Genomic DNA, 14,569 nt, shown 5'->3' on the forward strand with positions numbered 1-14,569 from the left:
CGAAAACTATAGTTCTCAAGGCGTTTTGGAACGACTTGACCCCGACTAAGCATGGTTCACATGCATACAGTAAAAATTAGTCCATAAAATCACTAATGTATATATAAACACTATTACATCTTCAAAAAAAAAAACACTATTACATAACCTCAATATATATTTCGACACATCTACCCTTCAATACATATATAAACACTAAAAATTAGTCGAGTAAATCACATGCCTTCTCCAAATCCATGTGTTCACAATTTCTTATTCTCCAAATCAAAGGTTTATTTGGTAACATTTCCAATAAGTGATGATAAGAAATAGTTGAGGGAGCAAGAAATAGAAAATGACAAGAGTTGAAATAGAATTAATTAACCTTTCCTTTTTCTTTTTTAGCACAAAAATTACTCTCTTCTCCGTCTCTTGGTTTGGGTTGGATCGGATCTGATCTGAGTAGAGGTATTATTAAGTTGTCAAAGTTGTGTCACTTTCTCTTGCGTCAACTCTGTTTCTTTGGTTTTTCTATATTCTCTTTCCTTCCACAGTCATGCAAGATTGCTTCTTCTCTCTTCTTTAATCAGGTATTACTATTTCACCTTCTTTCTTCTTAAACTAAAGATACCTATTTCTTGTATATGATTTTTCCTTATTTTCCACTAAGCTTCAAATTTGGCTAAGTTCGCTGGGAAAATCAATGCTAATATTTTGGATTTTTATGTGATTATCAATTTGAATCTATTCCTCACATTTTCACATTCGTTTGGTTGTTTATGACGTAACGCTTTTATCTTGATTTCCGCTGCTATAAACCATATGATATCTTGTTTTCTCCGTCATATTTGATTTCTACTGCATCATACGGTTTATTTGTTTTCTTGTTTCCATATAAATTTTATTTGCCAATTCCTGTCTCCATCTATCTTTACTTTGCCTAGTTTTTTGGGATATCTTAGATATAAAGACATTTAGTTTCAAGCTTGTGTCATTGATTTTATGGCTTGATCTTGTTTGTATTTCTTTTCTCATAGTGCTGCTTATGGAGTCATTTCTAAACGGCATTAGACCTTCATCAGAGACTCAGAATTCAATATCTAAATTAGGGAATGATTCTCCTTGCATATCTGCCCCATTCCCTCCTCCATCATCAAAACATTCCATAATTGAAGGAGCTTCTGCAACTTACTATGCAGGTTCACGAAATCCTGGCGGGTCTGCTTCAAGTCATAAGTATTCCCTTAAAACGACCATTGATCCAATGCAACATGAAGAATTGCCAAATATGGCCAAATTCTTTTACAGTTTACACAAGGATAAATCTGAATTTGTTGCCCCAGGTGAGGAACTTGATCAATCAATAGAAACTTCTCTCGGGAAGAAGTTGATGATGTTTGAAACCAAGCCCTTCATCAAGCATCCTGCTGATGGTCCTGAGAGTTCTAATTCAAGTGATTCCCTTGAATCTGAAAGTGTTGTGTCAGTTTCATGTGGAGGAGATGTTTTGTTGCAGAATGACCATGTAGCAGTTTCAAGTCCTTCAAACAGTGTGTATACTGCTACTCTTTATGCAGAAGCAAAACAAAGTTTCACAAATACTGAAGTTAGTGAAGAAGCAAGCTGTATTGAGAAACCCAGAGAAACTGGTGATATAAATAGTTCCTATGATATTGAGAGCAGGAAGACTAGTATGTACAGGGAGAGCACTGGTAGTGATATTAGTGAAGAAAGCAGCTCAAGTAGTTTAACCAGTGCCTTGTTCAAGCCCCACCAAGCAAATGATGTAAGATGGGAAGCACTTCAAGCAGTTCGATCTCAGGTTGGACAATTGGAGTTGAAACACTTTAAATTGTTGAGAAAATTGGGATGTGGAGATATAGGGAGTGTTCATCTAGCAGAGTTGAGTGGTACAAGAACTTTTTTTGCAGTGAAAGTTATGGATAAAACAGATCTAGGTAGTCGGAAGAAGCTTCCAAGGGCTCAAACTGAACGAGAAATACTGCAATCTCTGGATCATCCATTTCTACCTACTTTATATTCGCATTTTGAGACAGAAAAGTTTTCGTGTTTGCTGATGGAGTTCTGCCCTGGAGGAGATCTGCATTCACTCAGGCAGAAACAACATGGGAAATACTTTCCAGAGCATGCTGCGCGGTTAGGAACTCTTTCCGTGTTTCCTTTGACCTTTATGCTACTGATTATTAAGATTTATTTAATTGCTTATTGCTCTTGCCAATTACTTTAATGAGTATTGCAGTTATTATAACCTATGTTGCACGGACACGGACACGGATACGGTATCCGACACGGACACGGACACGGGAAACGTCATTTCTATAAAACACAGGACACGGATACTTGGGTGACACGTGTAAATATTAAAAATATTGGGGCAAATTTATAAATATTAAAAATATATCCAATCTCCAAGCAAAACAATTAGAAATTTGAGTAGGAACAGGAACGTAAGAATTTAGAATGTTAGCAGCCCTATTTATATAGATGGATGGAGAAGTTTGAGAGTTTTTGTATTAATGGCATATTAATTCCCCCTGTCCCTGTCCTTTGGAGTTTCTGACTCTCCAATGGAATAAGAATCAATCGGTTATTGAAGGAGATGAACGGAATCGGAAAGGATTTTTCGGTTTTGAAGGAGATGAACGGAATAATAAAGGATGTAATCGGTTATTGAAGGAGATGAACGGAATAGGAAAGGATGTAATCGGAATCGGAAAGGATTTTTCGGTTTTGAAGAATTAGGGTTTTTTTTCCTGGGACACGCGTATCCTTCACTGATACGCGTGTCCAACTTTCTGCAATTACAGACACGGCCCCGACACGGTGTCCCTGGAGTGTCCGGCCGTATCAGTGTCGGAAACGTATCGGACACGCGATACGTGATGATTCCGAAGTGTCCGTGCATCATAGATTATAACTATGATTCCGGTTAAGATAAGAGCGTTTTAGAAATTCATGGGTTTTCTTTTGGACTAAACTTAACTGAAACATGGCAGTTTGCTACCCCCAATGCCTTTTTCCTTTTCTCATTTTACCTCCTTTTCTTTGACTCAAAAGTTTCTTAGACAACGAGTTAGAATAGTTAAACATATGGTCGTTGCAATTTTTAATCTGGAATGGCATGTGCCAATAGTTTGTTTCAAACTCTAAAATATTGCTTCTGTTACAATTTCCTGCCTTCAAATAAAGCTTTATTTGCTTTAACATTACAAACGCTCCACATCATTTTAAAGTTAGCTTTTACTGAAATGGCATTGATGCACCCCTTGCTCTATTTGCTGATTAATTATCAATAATCTTTCTTATAAGTCGTGTACATTGTTCAAGTGTTTGCATTGAATCTGTTTACCTATCTGCCAGCTTTTTTTGTTTTCCTAGCCTTTATGAAGATAATTCCGGTTTCTCGAATTTTCCATGGTTTCAAATGACTGCTAGTAATATAAATTCTATTGCTCTGACAAGTTTCCTTCTCTAAGTCTTGGCTGTTAGTTAATAATGAAGAAAAAACATTTATAATTTCATGCATCTTTTATGTAGAGAATGGTTAACTATTTATATTATGAGTTGTGACTAATTGAAGATTGAAACAAGCACTTGAACATAGAAAATAAAGAAACTACACTAATTTTAATCTGCTAATTTCATCCTTGTGCAGGTTTTATGTTGCAGAAGTTCTCCTTGCTTTGGAGTACTTGCACATGCTTGGGATCATTTACAGAGACCTTAAACCAGAGAACGTTTTAGTGAGGGAAGATGGACACATAATGCTTTCAGATTTTGACCTTTCTCTAAGATGTGCTGTGTGCCCAACTCTGGTAAAATCATCACACTCAACCTTGGAGTCAAAGAATTCAGGATACTGTGCACAGCCTGCTTGTGTGATGCAGCCAGATTGCATCCAACCAGCATGTTTCGGACCACGCTTCTTGTCAAGGTCAAAGAAAAATAAAAAGGCTAAGGCTAAGCCAAAGCATGAGCCGAATCATCAAATAACCCCTCTTCCAGAGCTGATTGCTGAACCCACAAATGCTCGGTCGATGTCCTTCGTTGGTACACATGAGTACTTGGCACCGGAAATAATAAAAGGTGAAGGACATGGAAGTGCTGTAGATTGGTGGACATTTGGGATATTCCTTTATGAGCTTTTGTTTGGTAAAACACCCTTCAAAGGGACAGCAAATCGAGCAACACTGTTCAATGTGATTGGGCAACCCTTAAGATTTCCGGACTCACCTCCTGTGAGTTTTGCTGCTAGAGACTTGATAAGAGGTTTGCTTGTAAAAGAACCGCAGCATCGTCTTGCGTATAGGCGTGGAGCTACAGAAATAAAACAGCATCCATTCTTTCAAACAGTGAATTGGGCACTTATTCGGTGCACAAATCCACCAGAGGTGCCAAGACAAGCCATGATGGATATTCTTATGCCGAAAGTAGGTGCAGGTGCAGGTTCAGGTTCAGGTTTAGATGTGAAGCCTTCAGGTAATTATCTAGAGATTGATTTCTTTTGATTCATTTCCTTGTACTCTACCAATCTGTAGTTTGTTTAGTGTGTCTCCATTGCAAATTTAATGTTTCGTTGATAGGCGGTGATGTAACTTGTCCTGTAAACAATCAACAGTCAGAAAATCCAAATGCGATTAATTCAGGAATTAAGTTACTCAACTTCCTTCCGTTTCTGTTTTCTTATCATCCATTACCATTTAGCACCCACTTTAAACTCAAACATTGGTTATCTCGTGTTATGCCATTTATATATTTCATATAATATAATATAAATGATACAAAACAGATTGTATCAACTTGTCTTTTTAAATCAAATCATGCTTGGATTGTGTTTGTAAATCGTATTGTCACTTGTGAAATTCCAACAGCTCTAGTCTTAGGAACTTGTAAGTTATTTTAGGAAATTGATATATTAAATTCGATTTTGATTATTCCCTGCTGTATGGATCGCATGTTTCTACTCCTTATAGTGGAGATGGAGAGTTCTGAGTCTTTCACTTTTTTTTCTTTTTTTTTTTTTTCCTTGTTGTCATTCTGATAATGATGGAATGGAACTAGTTTGAGTTGATAACTTGATAAATAATAATTCGATTCGCGAATTGTAAGATTATTTTCTAATTAAGATTTACCTATAGATCTTATTCGAAATAAAGTCTAAATTCATCAGTATTACAAGTTTCTTCCAATCATGCCATCACAAATGGTAATTCACGATATTGATTTCATAGTTTTAATTTTGGTTAGATGGATCTAATTGACAACAATAATTTCTTTGATCCTTCCTCCATTTTCAATCCTAAATAAAAAATTTCCAAGCCAAAAAATATTTTATTTTCAAACAATTTTTTTCATATTTTATTAAATATAATAGTTTTCAAACGAGTGGGGCCTTAGTTTATTAGGTTAAAGATGGTTTTAATTAAACAAAAAGCACTATGAGGCTTTATTATTCTGATTTGGCCTAACACTCTTCCAACCCTTTAACTTGTCCAAATTATCATTTTATCTAGAAAAAATTATAAAATTGGGTAAAATGGGAGACTTATTTATATATTTAATCCATTTACTCAACCTACTACATATCTAGACTGTTTTTATGTGACTTTTCCATAATACCCTCAATATTTACGACGTGACTATCTCCCTCCCATCTGACTTCGCATATTCCAGCATATGCGAAGCCTGTGAAGCTAATGTTTGGTTTAGTTGATGATTTTAATTAGCATATGTGAAGTTTGGTTGTGTTTTTAACAAAATTCGTTGAATGCTATATAACAAAAAAATGCCAAACAACAATGGATTCTAACATTAAAATCATAACATTATCAAAATTTACAACAAGATTGCCACAATAAACTCCTAACAAATCACTTTATAATATATAGGCTCTTATTCACTACCGATGGATGGATGTGTCTCACGGTACAGAACAAGATTGCCACAATAAACTCCTAACAAATCACTTCATTATACATAGGCTCTTATTCACCACCGATGGATGGATGTCGCACGATACATAGGCTCTTATTCACCACTAAGGGATGGGCGTGTCCCACGGTGTAAGCTCCTATTCACCACCGATGGTTGGAAGTCCAGGCCTTTCGGAATGGATGTCTCTCATGGCACCCCAGCACGCCGGCTTCCAGGAATGAATATTATGTATTCAACCACCTCCAAAAAAAATTAATCGTGTTAGGCAGAAAAAAGAAAGATTTGGCTTCGCGAAATGAGGATTCGCTAAGTATGCGAAAATAAATGTGCAAGGAACAAAGTGATTTTACTTAGCGAAACGATGATTTCGCGACGTCTGCGAGAAGAAATGTGACGCTCTGACTTCGTGACACGATGATTACGCGGAGTCTGCGGGAGAAATTTATCGAATTACCTCGCAAACTTCGCGTAATCATTGTTTCGCGAAGTTAAATCGATAAATTTCTCCCCGCAGACTTCGCAAAAACGGCATATGCTAAGTGAATTTATGGGAAAAAACGTAGAGAAAACAATATATACTTACAATTTTCGACGAAAACAATATGATAAATTGGGAAAAATGATGAAAATAACGTAGAATCACCATTTCTTCGATGGTCACAAGAAGAAAGAAACCAAGAAACGAGCAGGAAATGGAAGATGAAGAACCATGGCTTTGTTTTCTAGGATTAGGAAGATGAAGAGAGAAAGAAGAGAAATACATTGTGATTTGGAGAAATGGTGTAGATTTTGTGCAATTTAAAGGACGATAGAAAGATCAGGGAATCATTAATGGAGCAGCCAACTGTTTCGCCGCGTAAGGGGGAAGTGGATAAGTTGAGGGGGTGAGAAATACCACTTTTATGCAGTTAAGGGGGTAAATAGGATATTCGATGAGTTGGGAGTGGGGAAGTAAAATGACCAATTTGAACAAGTTAAAGGGGCTGAGGAGCATTAGGCGTTCTGATTTTAGTGGATTGAGTTTCTGTTTTTTTCATTTCAACATATTAAGCCTTTAAATTTTTTTTGTCACATTAATGACCAGAAAAATAAGCTCCGACGAAATGAGCGCGTTTTATTTCATATGTGTTCGAAATTTGCATTTTTAATTATTCGAAAACAGTGTTTTGTATTTGCAATGTGAATATAGAGAAAATGTAAGAATCTTATTTCGAATTAAAAAAAAAAACTACAATTTTAAACATATATGAAATGACTAATGCGCTGTTTTAATAACAAAATTATATGCTAACTAATTTGGTAAGTAGAGATTTAGGATTTGTTTGATTAAACTGTTAGCTCATAATTGTTTCCATTAGTTGTTGCAGTAAATTGTTTTATGCTAACTAATTGATAATTAGTGTTTGGTGAATTTATAAAGAGTTGTTGTTTACATGTGAAATGACTAATATGACCATAATATTTGTCAATATAAAATGGATAAATAATTTATCGGTCCCTATATTTTTACTTAAAACATTGATTAGCCGTCGAATTTAAATAATACGTTGTTTAGTCTTTAACTTTTATTCTATTCAACATGTTAGTCTTTCAGATGTTTAATTTATTAACCAGTTTAGTTTCCTTATAAGAGATAGATTATTAAAACGAACACTAAATATTGTATTATTAAAAAAAATCAATCAACTTTTGAGTTCATAAAGGATTTATAGAAAAAGAAAAAAATTTGTTGCTTTTAACTATTTCTTTTTTAAATAAATAATAAGTAGATTAATGAAAAATGATGAATTATGAACTTTTAAATGCAAAATAAAAAATTATATTCATGAATGATTGGGTTAAGATTTAAACAATTATAAATGAAACTTCTCATAAACTGGTGTAGTTTGCTCTAAAATAGCTAACCAATACGGTTTAACCAAATATTATATTCATAGATATTTAGAGTAAGGGCTCATTTGGTTCAGCTGTTAGCTAATAACTGTTGCGGTTGCTGTTAGCTGTTTGCAGTTGCAGTAAGCTGTTAGCTGTTTGTAGTTGAAGTAAGTTGTTCGCTGTTTAATTACTAATGTTTGGTAAAATTATATTAAACTGTTGCTGTTCGGATTTAAAATGTTTAAAATGGACATGTTTTAAATTAATCAACGATGAAATTATAAAAGAAAAAATATGAAAAAATGCTCATAATGTTTGTGATATGTTATTAACGGTGATAAAAAAAACGGTACATATGTGAAGTGTAGATGACAATATTCATGACCAAGAAGACAATTTAATAAATTATTTCTCAAATTGACACAACTTGTCAATGTTAGGAGTAAAATTAATTTTGGCTGCCAACATTAGTAGTATAATTGCACAATTTTAGACATTAAAGGTAAAATTGCTCTTAGCTATAAATGTTAGGAATATTACCTTATCCTATTATAAAATAAAAAATGTGTTACACAAATTAATAAAAATAATCTATATAAAAAATAAAAAATTTATTGAACGCAACAAAACCTTGTTCTTCCGGTAATTATGTTGTAGAAATATAAATAATGTTAAAGAATAAACATATTTTGTGGAAATAAGAAGGATAATTTTGTCAATAACAAATAACTGCAAACAGCTGTTTATGAAAAGCTCCAATTAGGAGTTTTTCGTGAAACGCTCCAAAACGCTGCAGTTTCCAGAAAAAATGTTAAACGCTGCGGTTATATAAACCTAACCAAACGCTATATTTTATGCGGTTTGGAGTGAAACACTAAACGCTCCTCCGAAAAGCTAAAACAAACACCCTCTAAAACCGTTAAACAGTCTATATAAAAAGTTAAAAAAAAAGTCTTTGATATGATAAAAAAAAAAAAAAAAAGAGATTAGGGGTGGGATATTTTTCAAAGAAAACCAAAATGAGAACGAATTATAAATCTCAGTTGCAGTAAGGGTATTTGAATAATAATGTATAGTGAAGGAAGTGGGGCAAGGCAAGGCCCGGCCCGGCCCAAGAAGGAAGAATGTTATCGTAAGAGCATACGTCAGCAAAGAGGATGTTGCTTTCTTGCTTCCTAAAACAACACACACTCCTCTTGCTTATTACTTTATTACATTTTTGGACAACCTCTTCTACTTAACTCAATTTAAAGTCAATCTCTATTTTACTCTTCATTTTCCTATATTCGCTTTTCCTTATTTTTCTTTAGGCTTTGCCAATTTGTTTTAAAAATGTTTCATACATCCTAATCCTCAGCTCCTTCAAGTTGTGCAAAATTACAACTTTAAAATATTACAACTAACATTTTCAACAGTATTACTCACTTGAACCCTGAATGATCAAATGAATTTAATCATTCACTGTTAGATCCAAATTTATTAAATTTAAGCCTTAGGATGATTTGCATCTTCACCACATGATCCTAATAAGCTTGGATCAGTGAATGACCAAATTCATTTGATCATTTCGGGATCCAGGTGGGCGCTGATCAAATGAATTTAGTCATTCACTGTTAGATCCAAACTTATTAGGATCATATGGTGGAGATGCAAATCATCCTAAGGCTTAAATTTAATAAGCTTGGATCTAACGGTGAATGATCAAATTCATTTGATTGTTCAGGGTCCAGGTGAGCACTACTGACATTTTCAATTTGTTTATTTAGAACAAATAACCTTTCAAGATCAATATGTTTATTTGGAACAAATAACCTCTCAACTTATTTAAAACAAATAATCTCTAAATCCTGAAAACATTCACATAATATTACGATAGAAATAAAAGATGTTTAAGAATCGGTTGCTACATCTAACTAATATACTGATACATTAATAATAATTAAAAAAACCCAAAAATCACAAATATTAATCTATTTGGGAGGTTATTTATTCCAAATAAACAAGTTAAATGAGTCAATTGAATTATTTTGAAATACATGGGTCAGTTGTAGTTTTTGGACAACTTAAAGGGACTTGAGATATATTAGGCTTTAAAAAAAAACTTATATTAGCTTTCAACTTTCAAAGTGTTTTGTTAGCTTTCTTAATTTATTAATGTAATAGTAAATGGTATATTATATAATTTATAAAATATATTAAATCCAAAGGCCCCTTTTCATAATTCGCAATCGCGTATCCCGCAACCACAGATTGCTTCGATTTCACAGGATCCTTTGAGAAAGCCTAATTTGGCGGTGCAGGGCAGGTCATTTGCGAAGGTCCTTGCTGGGAATCTGGATCCGACTCCTTGTTCATCTGCTGTGATTTCTGATATTGGCGGTCTTCGGTCGGTTAGAATTTCTCAATCTGCCTATGATAGGCGTGCGGCCCTTTGCTCCTCATCTCTGATTGGCAGGTTAATCTTAAACAAAGGAGATGCCCCATGGAATGTTCTTTCTCTTAAGGAAACTTTAACAAAGGTTTGGGGTTTGAAGGATTCTTGGCGACTGATATCTATCGGGAGAGGCTTTTTTCATGTGGTTTTGGGATCCCAGGAGATCAAGAATCAGTTGCTAGCGCGGGGCATTATCAATACTAAGCCAGGTACTTTCCGTTTGCAACCATGGGTTCCGGACTTTGACCCCTATGCTGAGAAGTCTACAAATGCTCAGGTTTGGGTTAGATTATATTCTCTTCCATGGGAGTATTGGGATCCTCAAATTCTTTCAGATATTTCAAAGGGTATTGGAGGGCTTATACGATTTGATAATACCACTCTTGAAGGTGAGTTTGGTCATTATGCTAGAATGTTAATTGATGTGGATTTGATGAATGAGCTTCCTATTAAAATGGGTATTGAGAGAGAAGGAAAACAAATTTGGATTGATGTGGTGTATGAGAGATTACCAAGCTTCTGTAAAGTTTGTTCAAACATTGGCCACATGGCTTATGACTGCAGGAAAAATAAAAAACCATTGGAAAAGGTTCTAGAGGCTCCGGTTATTGAAAAAAAAACGTACAATGGTTTCACAGGAGAGGAAGTTTGTGAAAAAGCCTAATGCAATTCAGACCGAGGTGCCTGTTCAACATGCCACTTCACGGATTGTTTCTGAGCTTAGGCCTCCTGCTGATACTGGTTGTGTGGTGGAGGTTGTTCTACCTGGAAGCCCGCAACTTAGGAAGGAGGATGAATTCAGTTGTGATAAAACTGATAGGCCGGATTCACCTGGAATGGACAATATTCTCACTAGATATGAGGGAGCTGATTCAGCATCTGAATCATCATCCCGTACTAAATCCTGGGCTGATATGGCAGAGGAGGATGACAATAGCTGGAACACAGTTAGCACTAAGAAAGTAAGGCGGAGGAAAAAAATTATGACAACAACGGAGAATTTGCCAGCTCGAAACAAACGAGCCAGTAAACCTCCGGTCCGTTTTAAATGATTTTTCTTTACTGGAATTGTAGGGGTATTCTTAATAGGGATACTCAGGGTTACTTGCATCATTTGTGTTCTCTTCATAAACCAGATTTTCTTTGTTTAGCTGAGCCTATGGTGGAGTTCAGTTCTGTTAATGAGGCCTTCTGGAGAAGGCTTGGTTTGTCTTTAATTGCTATGAACAATAAGGAGCTTCCAACTCTATGGGTTTTTGCAAAGATTAATTCTTCCATGGTTACCAATATTTGTTTTAGACATGAACAATTTGTTATTCTGAGTTTGTCTAATTTAAATACTTTTGTCTGCTTTGTTTACGGGAGCATTTGGGCAAATAGACGTGTCACTATGTTTGATGATATTTTGGCTCATCAAAATAGGTTGAATGGGCATTGGGTGCTTCTTGGAGATTTTAATTCTGTCCTTGGATCTCATGAGAAATCGGGACGGGCTCCTGCTTTGCGTCCTTGTAGGGAGTTTCGTGATTTTATTGATTTTGGTTCTTTTGTTGATGGTCCTACTCATGGGGCCTTCTTTACTTGGTCTAATGGTAGGTCTGGCTCTGCGCGGGTTGAATGTCGGTTGGATAGAGTTTTATTATCTGCTTTATTCTCGGACTTCTGGGAATCGATTTGCAGTTTGGCTTTGCCGCGACATCACTCTGACCATTGCCCTTTGATGTTTAGCTGCTCCAAGGGGAATCACCCTATCTCTAGATTCAGATTTCAGTCTATGTGGATTCTGCATCCGGGGATTAGGGAGGTGATTGCTGATTTTTGGAATGGAATGCATCCTAGCTTACCTCCTATGCAAGCTTTATGCGATAAACTCAGGCGACTTCGGCCGGTGCTCCGTCACTGGAATAAAGTGGTTTTTGGTAACATTGATATGTGTCTCACTGATGCTGAGACGGATCTGGCCCGTGTGCAGGCAGAAATCTCTGAGAATGGGTTTACTCCTGAACTACATCATGAGGAGATGAATGCTTATGCACACTTGGATAATATTTTGCATAGAAAGGAGGCTTTTTTGCGTGACAAGAGCAGGGTTAGATGGCTTAAGGAGGGAGATCGAAATACCAGCTTCTTCCATCGTATGGCATCTATTCGAGCTGCTGCCTCTGGGATTTCGGTGCTTCAAATTGAGGATGAGCTGGTCTTTAATCCGAATCAAATTGGGACACATATTGCTGAATTTTATTCAAGTCTTTTTAAAAATGACGAGGTCTTACCGCAGAATTATGATCTAGTTTATGAGGTTGTTCCACATCTTGTCTCTGACTTGGATAATGATTTGCTTACTCGTTGTCCGGATATGAATGAAGTTCGTATGGCAGTCTTTGCAATGGATAGCAGTAGTTCTCCTGGACCTGATGGGTTTTCTGGGGTCTTTTTTCAGTCTTTTTGGGATATTGTTGGTGCTGATGTGTTTGCTGTTGTCAAAAGCTTCTTTATGAGTGGCATGATACATCCTGGCCTGTGCTCCAGTATTATGGTCCTTATCCCGAAGGTGGAGGGTGCGATATCTCTTGATCAGTATAGGCCTATTACAGTGAGCAACTTTAGTTATAAAATAATTGCAAAAATTTTGGCTAATAGACTCGCTTCTATTGCATCTCGCATTGTTTCTCAGAATCAATTTGGATTTATTCCTGGACGAAGTATTCACCAATGCATTTCGCTTGCTTCTGAAGGCACTAATATGCTTCGTAAAAAGTGTTTTGGAGGGAACTTAGCCTTGAAGGTTGACATCAGGAAAGCTTTTGACACTTTAAATTGGAATTTTTTACTTGCCGTGATGGACGCTTTTGGTTTCTCTATTCAATTCAGAGACTGGATTCTGAATGTTTTATCTGCATCTCGGATTTCAATTTTGAACAATGGAGCCATTAGTGGATATTTCAGATGTTCAAGAGGGGTTCGACAAGGCGATCCGATGTCTCCTATATTGTTTGGTATTGTCGAGGACTTTCTTAGTCGTTGGTTGCTTCACCTCGTGGATACTGGGCGACTTGCTCCAATGCAATATACTTCTGCAAAGGTGTTTCCGACTCATTTATTTTATGCTGATGACATTCTTCTCTTCTGCAGAGCCTCTTCGGGTAATCTAGCTGTTATTAAAGGTGTATTTGAGTTGTATGGATCTATCTCGGGTCAGTGTGTTAGTTGGAACAAATCTGAATTATTTCTGGGCTCCTTTGTTTCTTCTAGACGTGGTAATCGTCTTGCTGATATTATTGGTATTCGTCAAGGGTCTGTTCCATTTCGCTATCTTGGAGTCCCTTTGTTTTTTGGTTTACCAAAGACACGACATCTGACTAGTTTGATGGATAGGGTGCTTTCTCACTTTGCTAAATGGAAAGGGCATTGTTTGTCTATGGCTGGGAGAGTGGCTCTGGTAAATTCTGTAATTACTGGTAGCTTCATTCACTCTTTTAGCCTTTATAAGTGGCCCTCTGCGCTGCTTACACGTATGACTAGGCATATGAGGAATTTTATTTGGTCTGGGTCCATTAATTGCAAGAAGCTTGTCACTGTCCCTTGGAAAATTTGTTGTCAAAACTTCAAGGATGGAGGTCTCGGAATCAAGAATCTATCTATTCTAAACAAAGCATTGAATGGAAAGATGGCTTGGGGTCTTCTTCAAGAAAAGTCTCTCTGCTTTAACTTACTTAGAACTCGTTTTCTCAATAAAGCGGGACAGTCACGACATTATATCATGAATTCTTCTATTTGGGGCTCGATAAAATCCATTTATTTTGAAGTTGAGCATCACTGTTTTTGGTGGATTGGTCAGCACTCTGAACTTAATTTTTGGAATGGGGCCTGGATGCGTCCTTCACTGGCTGCACAGGTTGGCCTATCTGCTAGTCAACAGCGTCGTTGTTTTGATTTGGTGGAGGATTATTTGGATGATAATAATTGGCACAATCTGCCCGTGTTACCTGCGGATGTGGAGAATAGATTGCGGAATATTAGGCGGGGTAGGGACGATGTTGATATTTGTGTTTGGAAGCCTGCTACGAGTGGGGTTTTAACTGTTAAGCTCTTGTACGTTTGGCTTAGATCTCCTCCTACTCAATAGCCTTGGAGTCATTTTTTAAGGTGTCAGAGTGTTCCTCCTGCACACTCGCTTATTGGATGGCGGGCTTATCTTGGGTATTTGCCAACACATGATCAGCTTCAGTTGCGTGGCTGTCAAGTTGTTTCTCGTTGCAGTTTGTGCTTGTTAGATTCTGAAACGTTGGACCACATTTTTGTCTCCTGTCGGTTTTCCAAATTTAT

General features: G+C 36.4%; 1 protein-coding gene across 2 annotated transcripts; it reads left to right on the forward strand.

Moving 5' to 3' along the window:
* The first annotated feature begins 337 nt into the window (after positions 1-337).
* Positions 338-4,670, forward strand: LOC136232667 (protein kinase PVPK-1-like). Of its 2 annotated transcripts, none has more exons than XM_066021977.1 (3): positions 338-569; positions 1,017-2,136; positions 3,656-4,670. In XM_066021977.1, exons 2-3 carry the CDS (start codon positions 1,025-1,027, stop codon positions 4,506-4,508), a joined length of 1,965 nt encoding a protein of 654 aa, XP_065878049.1. In that variant the 5' UTR covers positions 338-569; positions 1,017-1,024; the 3' UTR covers positions 4,509-4,670. The 2 variants fall into 2 exon arrangements, with proteins under 2 accessions (XP_065878049.1, XP_065878050.1); XM_066021978.1 differs by having other exon boundaries at positions 340-569; positions 1,179-2,136.
* Positions 4,671-14,569: the final 9,899 nt, after the last annotated feature.

The sequence above is a fragment of the Euphorbia lathyris genome, chromosome 6 (genome assembly GCF_963576675.1).
Source record: "Euphorbia lathyris chromosome 6, ddEupLath1.1, whole genome shotgun sequence".
Lineage (NCBI taxonomy): Eukaryota > Viridiplantae > Streptophyta > Magnoliopsida > Malpighiales > Euphorbiaceae > Euphorbia > Euphorbia lathyris.

Bases quoted from the DNA above. Each gene is read 5' to 3' on its own strand.
- LOC136232667 (XM_066021977.1), top strand. From the start codon at position 1,025: ATGGAGTCATTTCTAAACGGCATTAGACCTTCATCAGAGACTCAGAAT. The intron at 2,137-3,655 runs GTTAGGAACTCT...ATCCTTGTGCAG, and splicing joins TTTCCAGAGCATGCTGCGCG to GTTTTATGTTGCAGAAGTTC.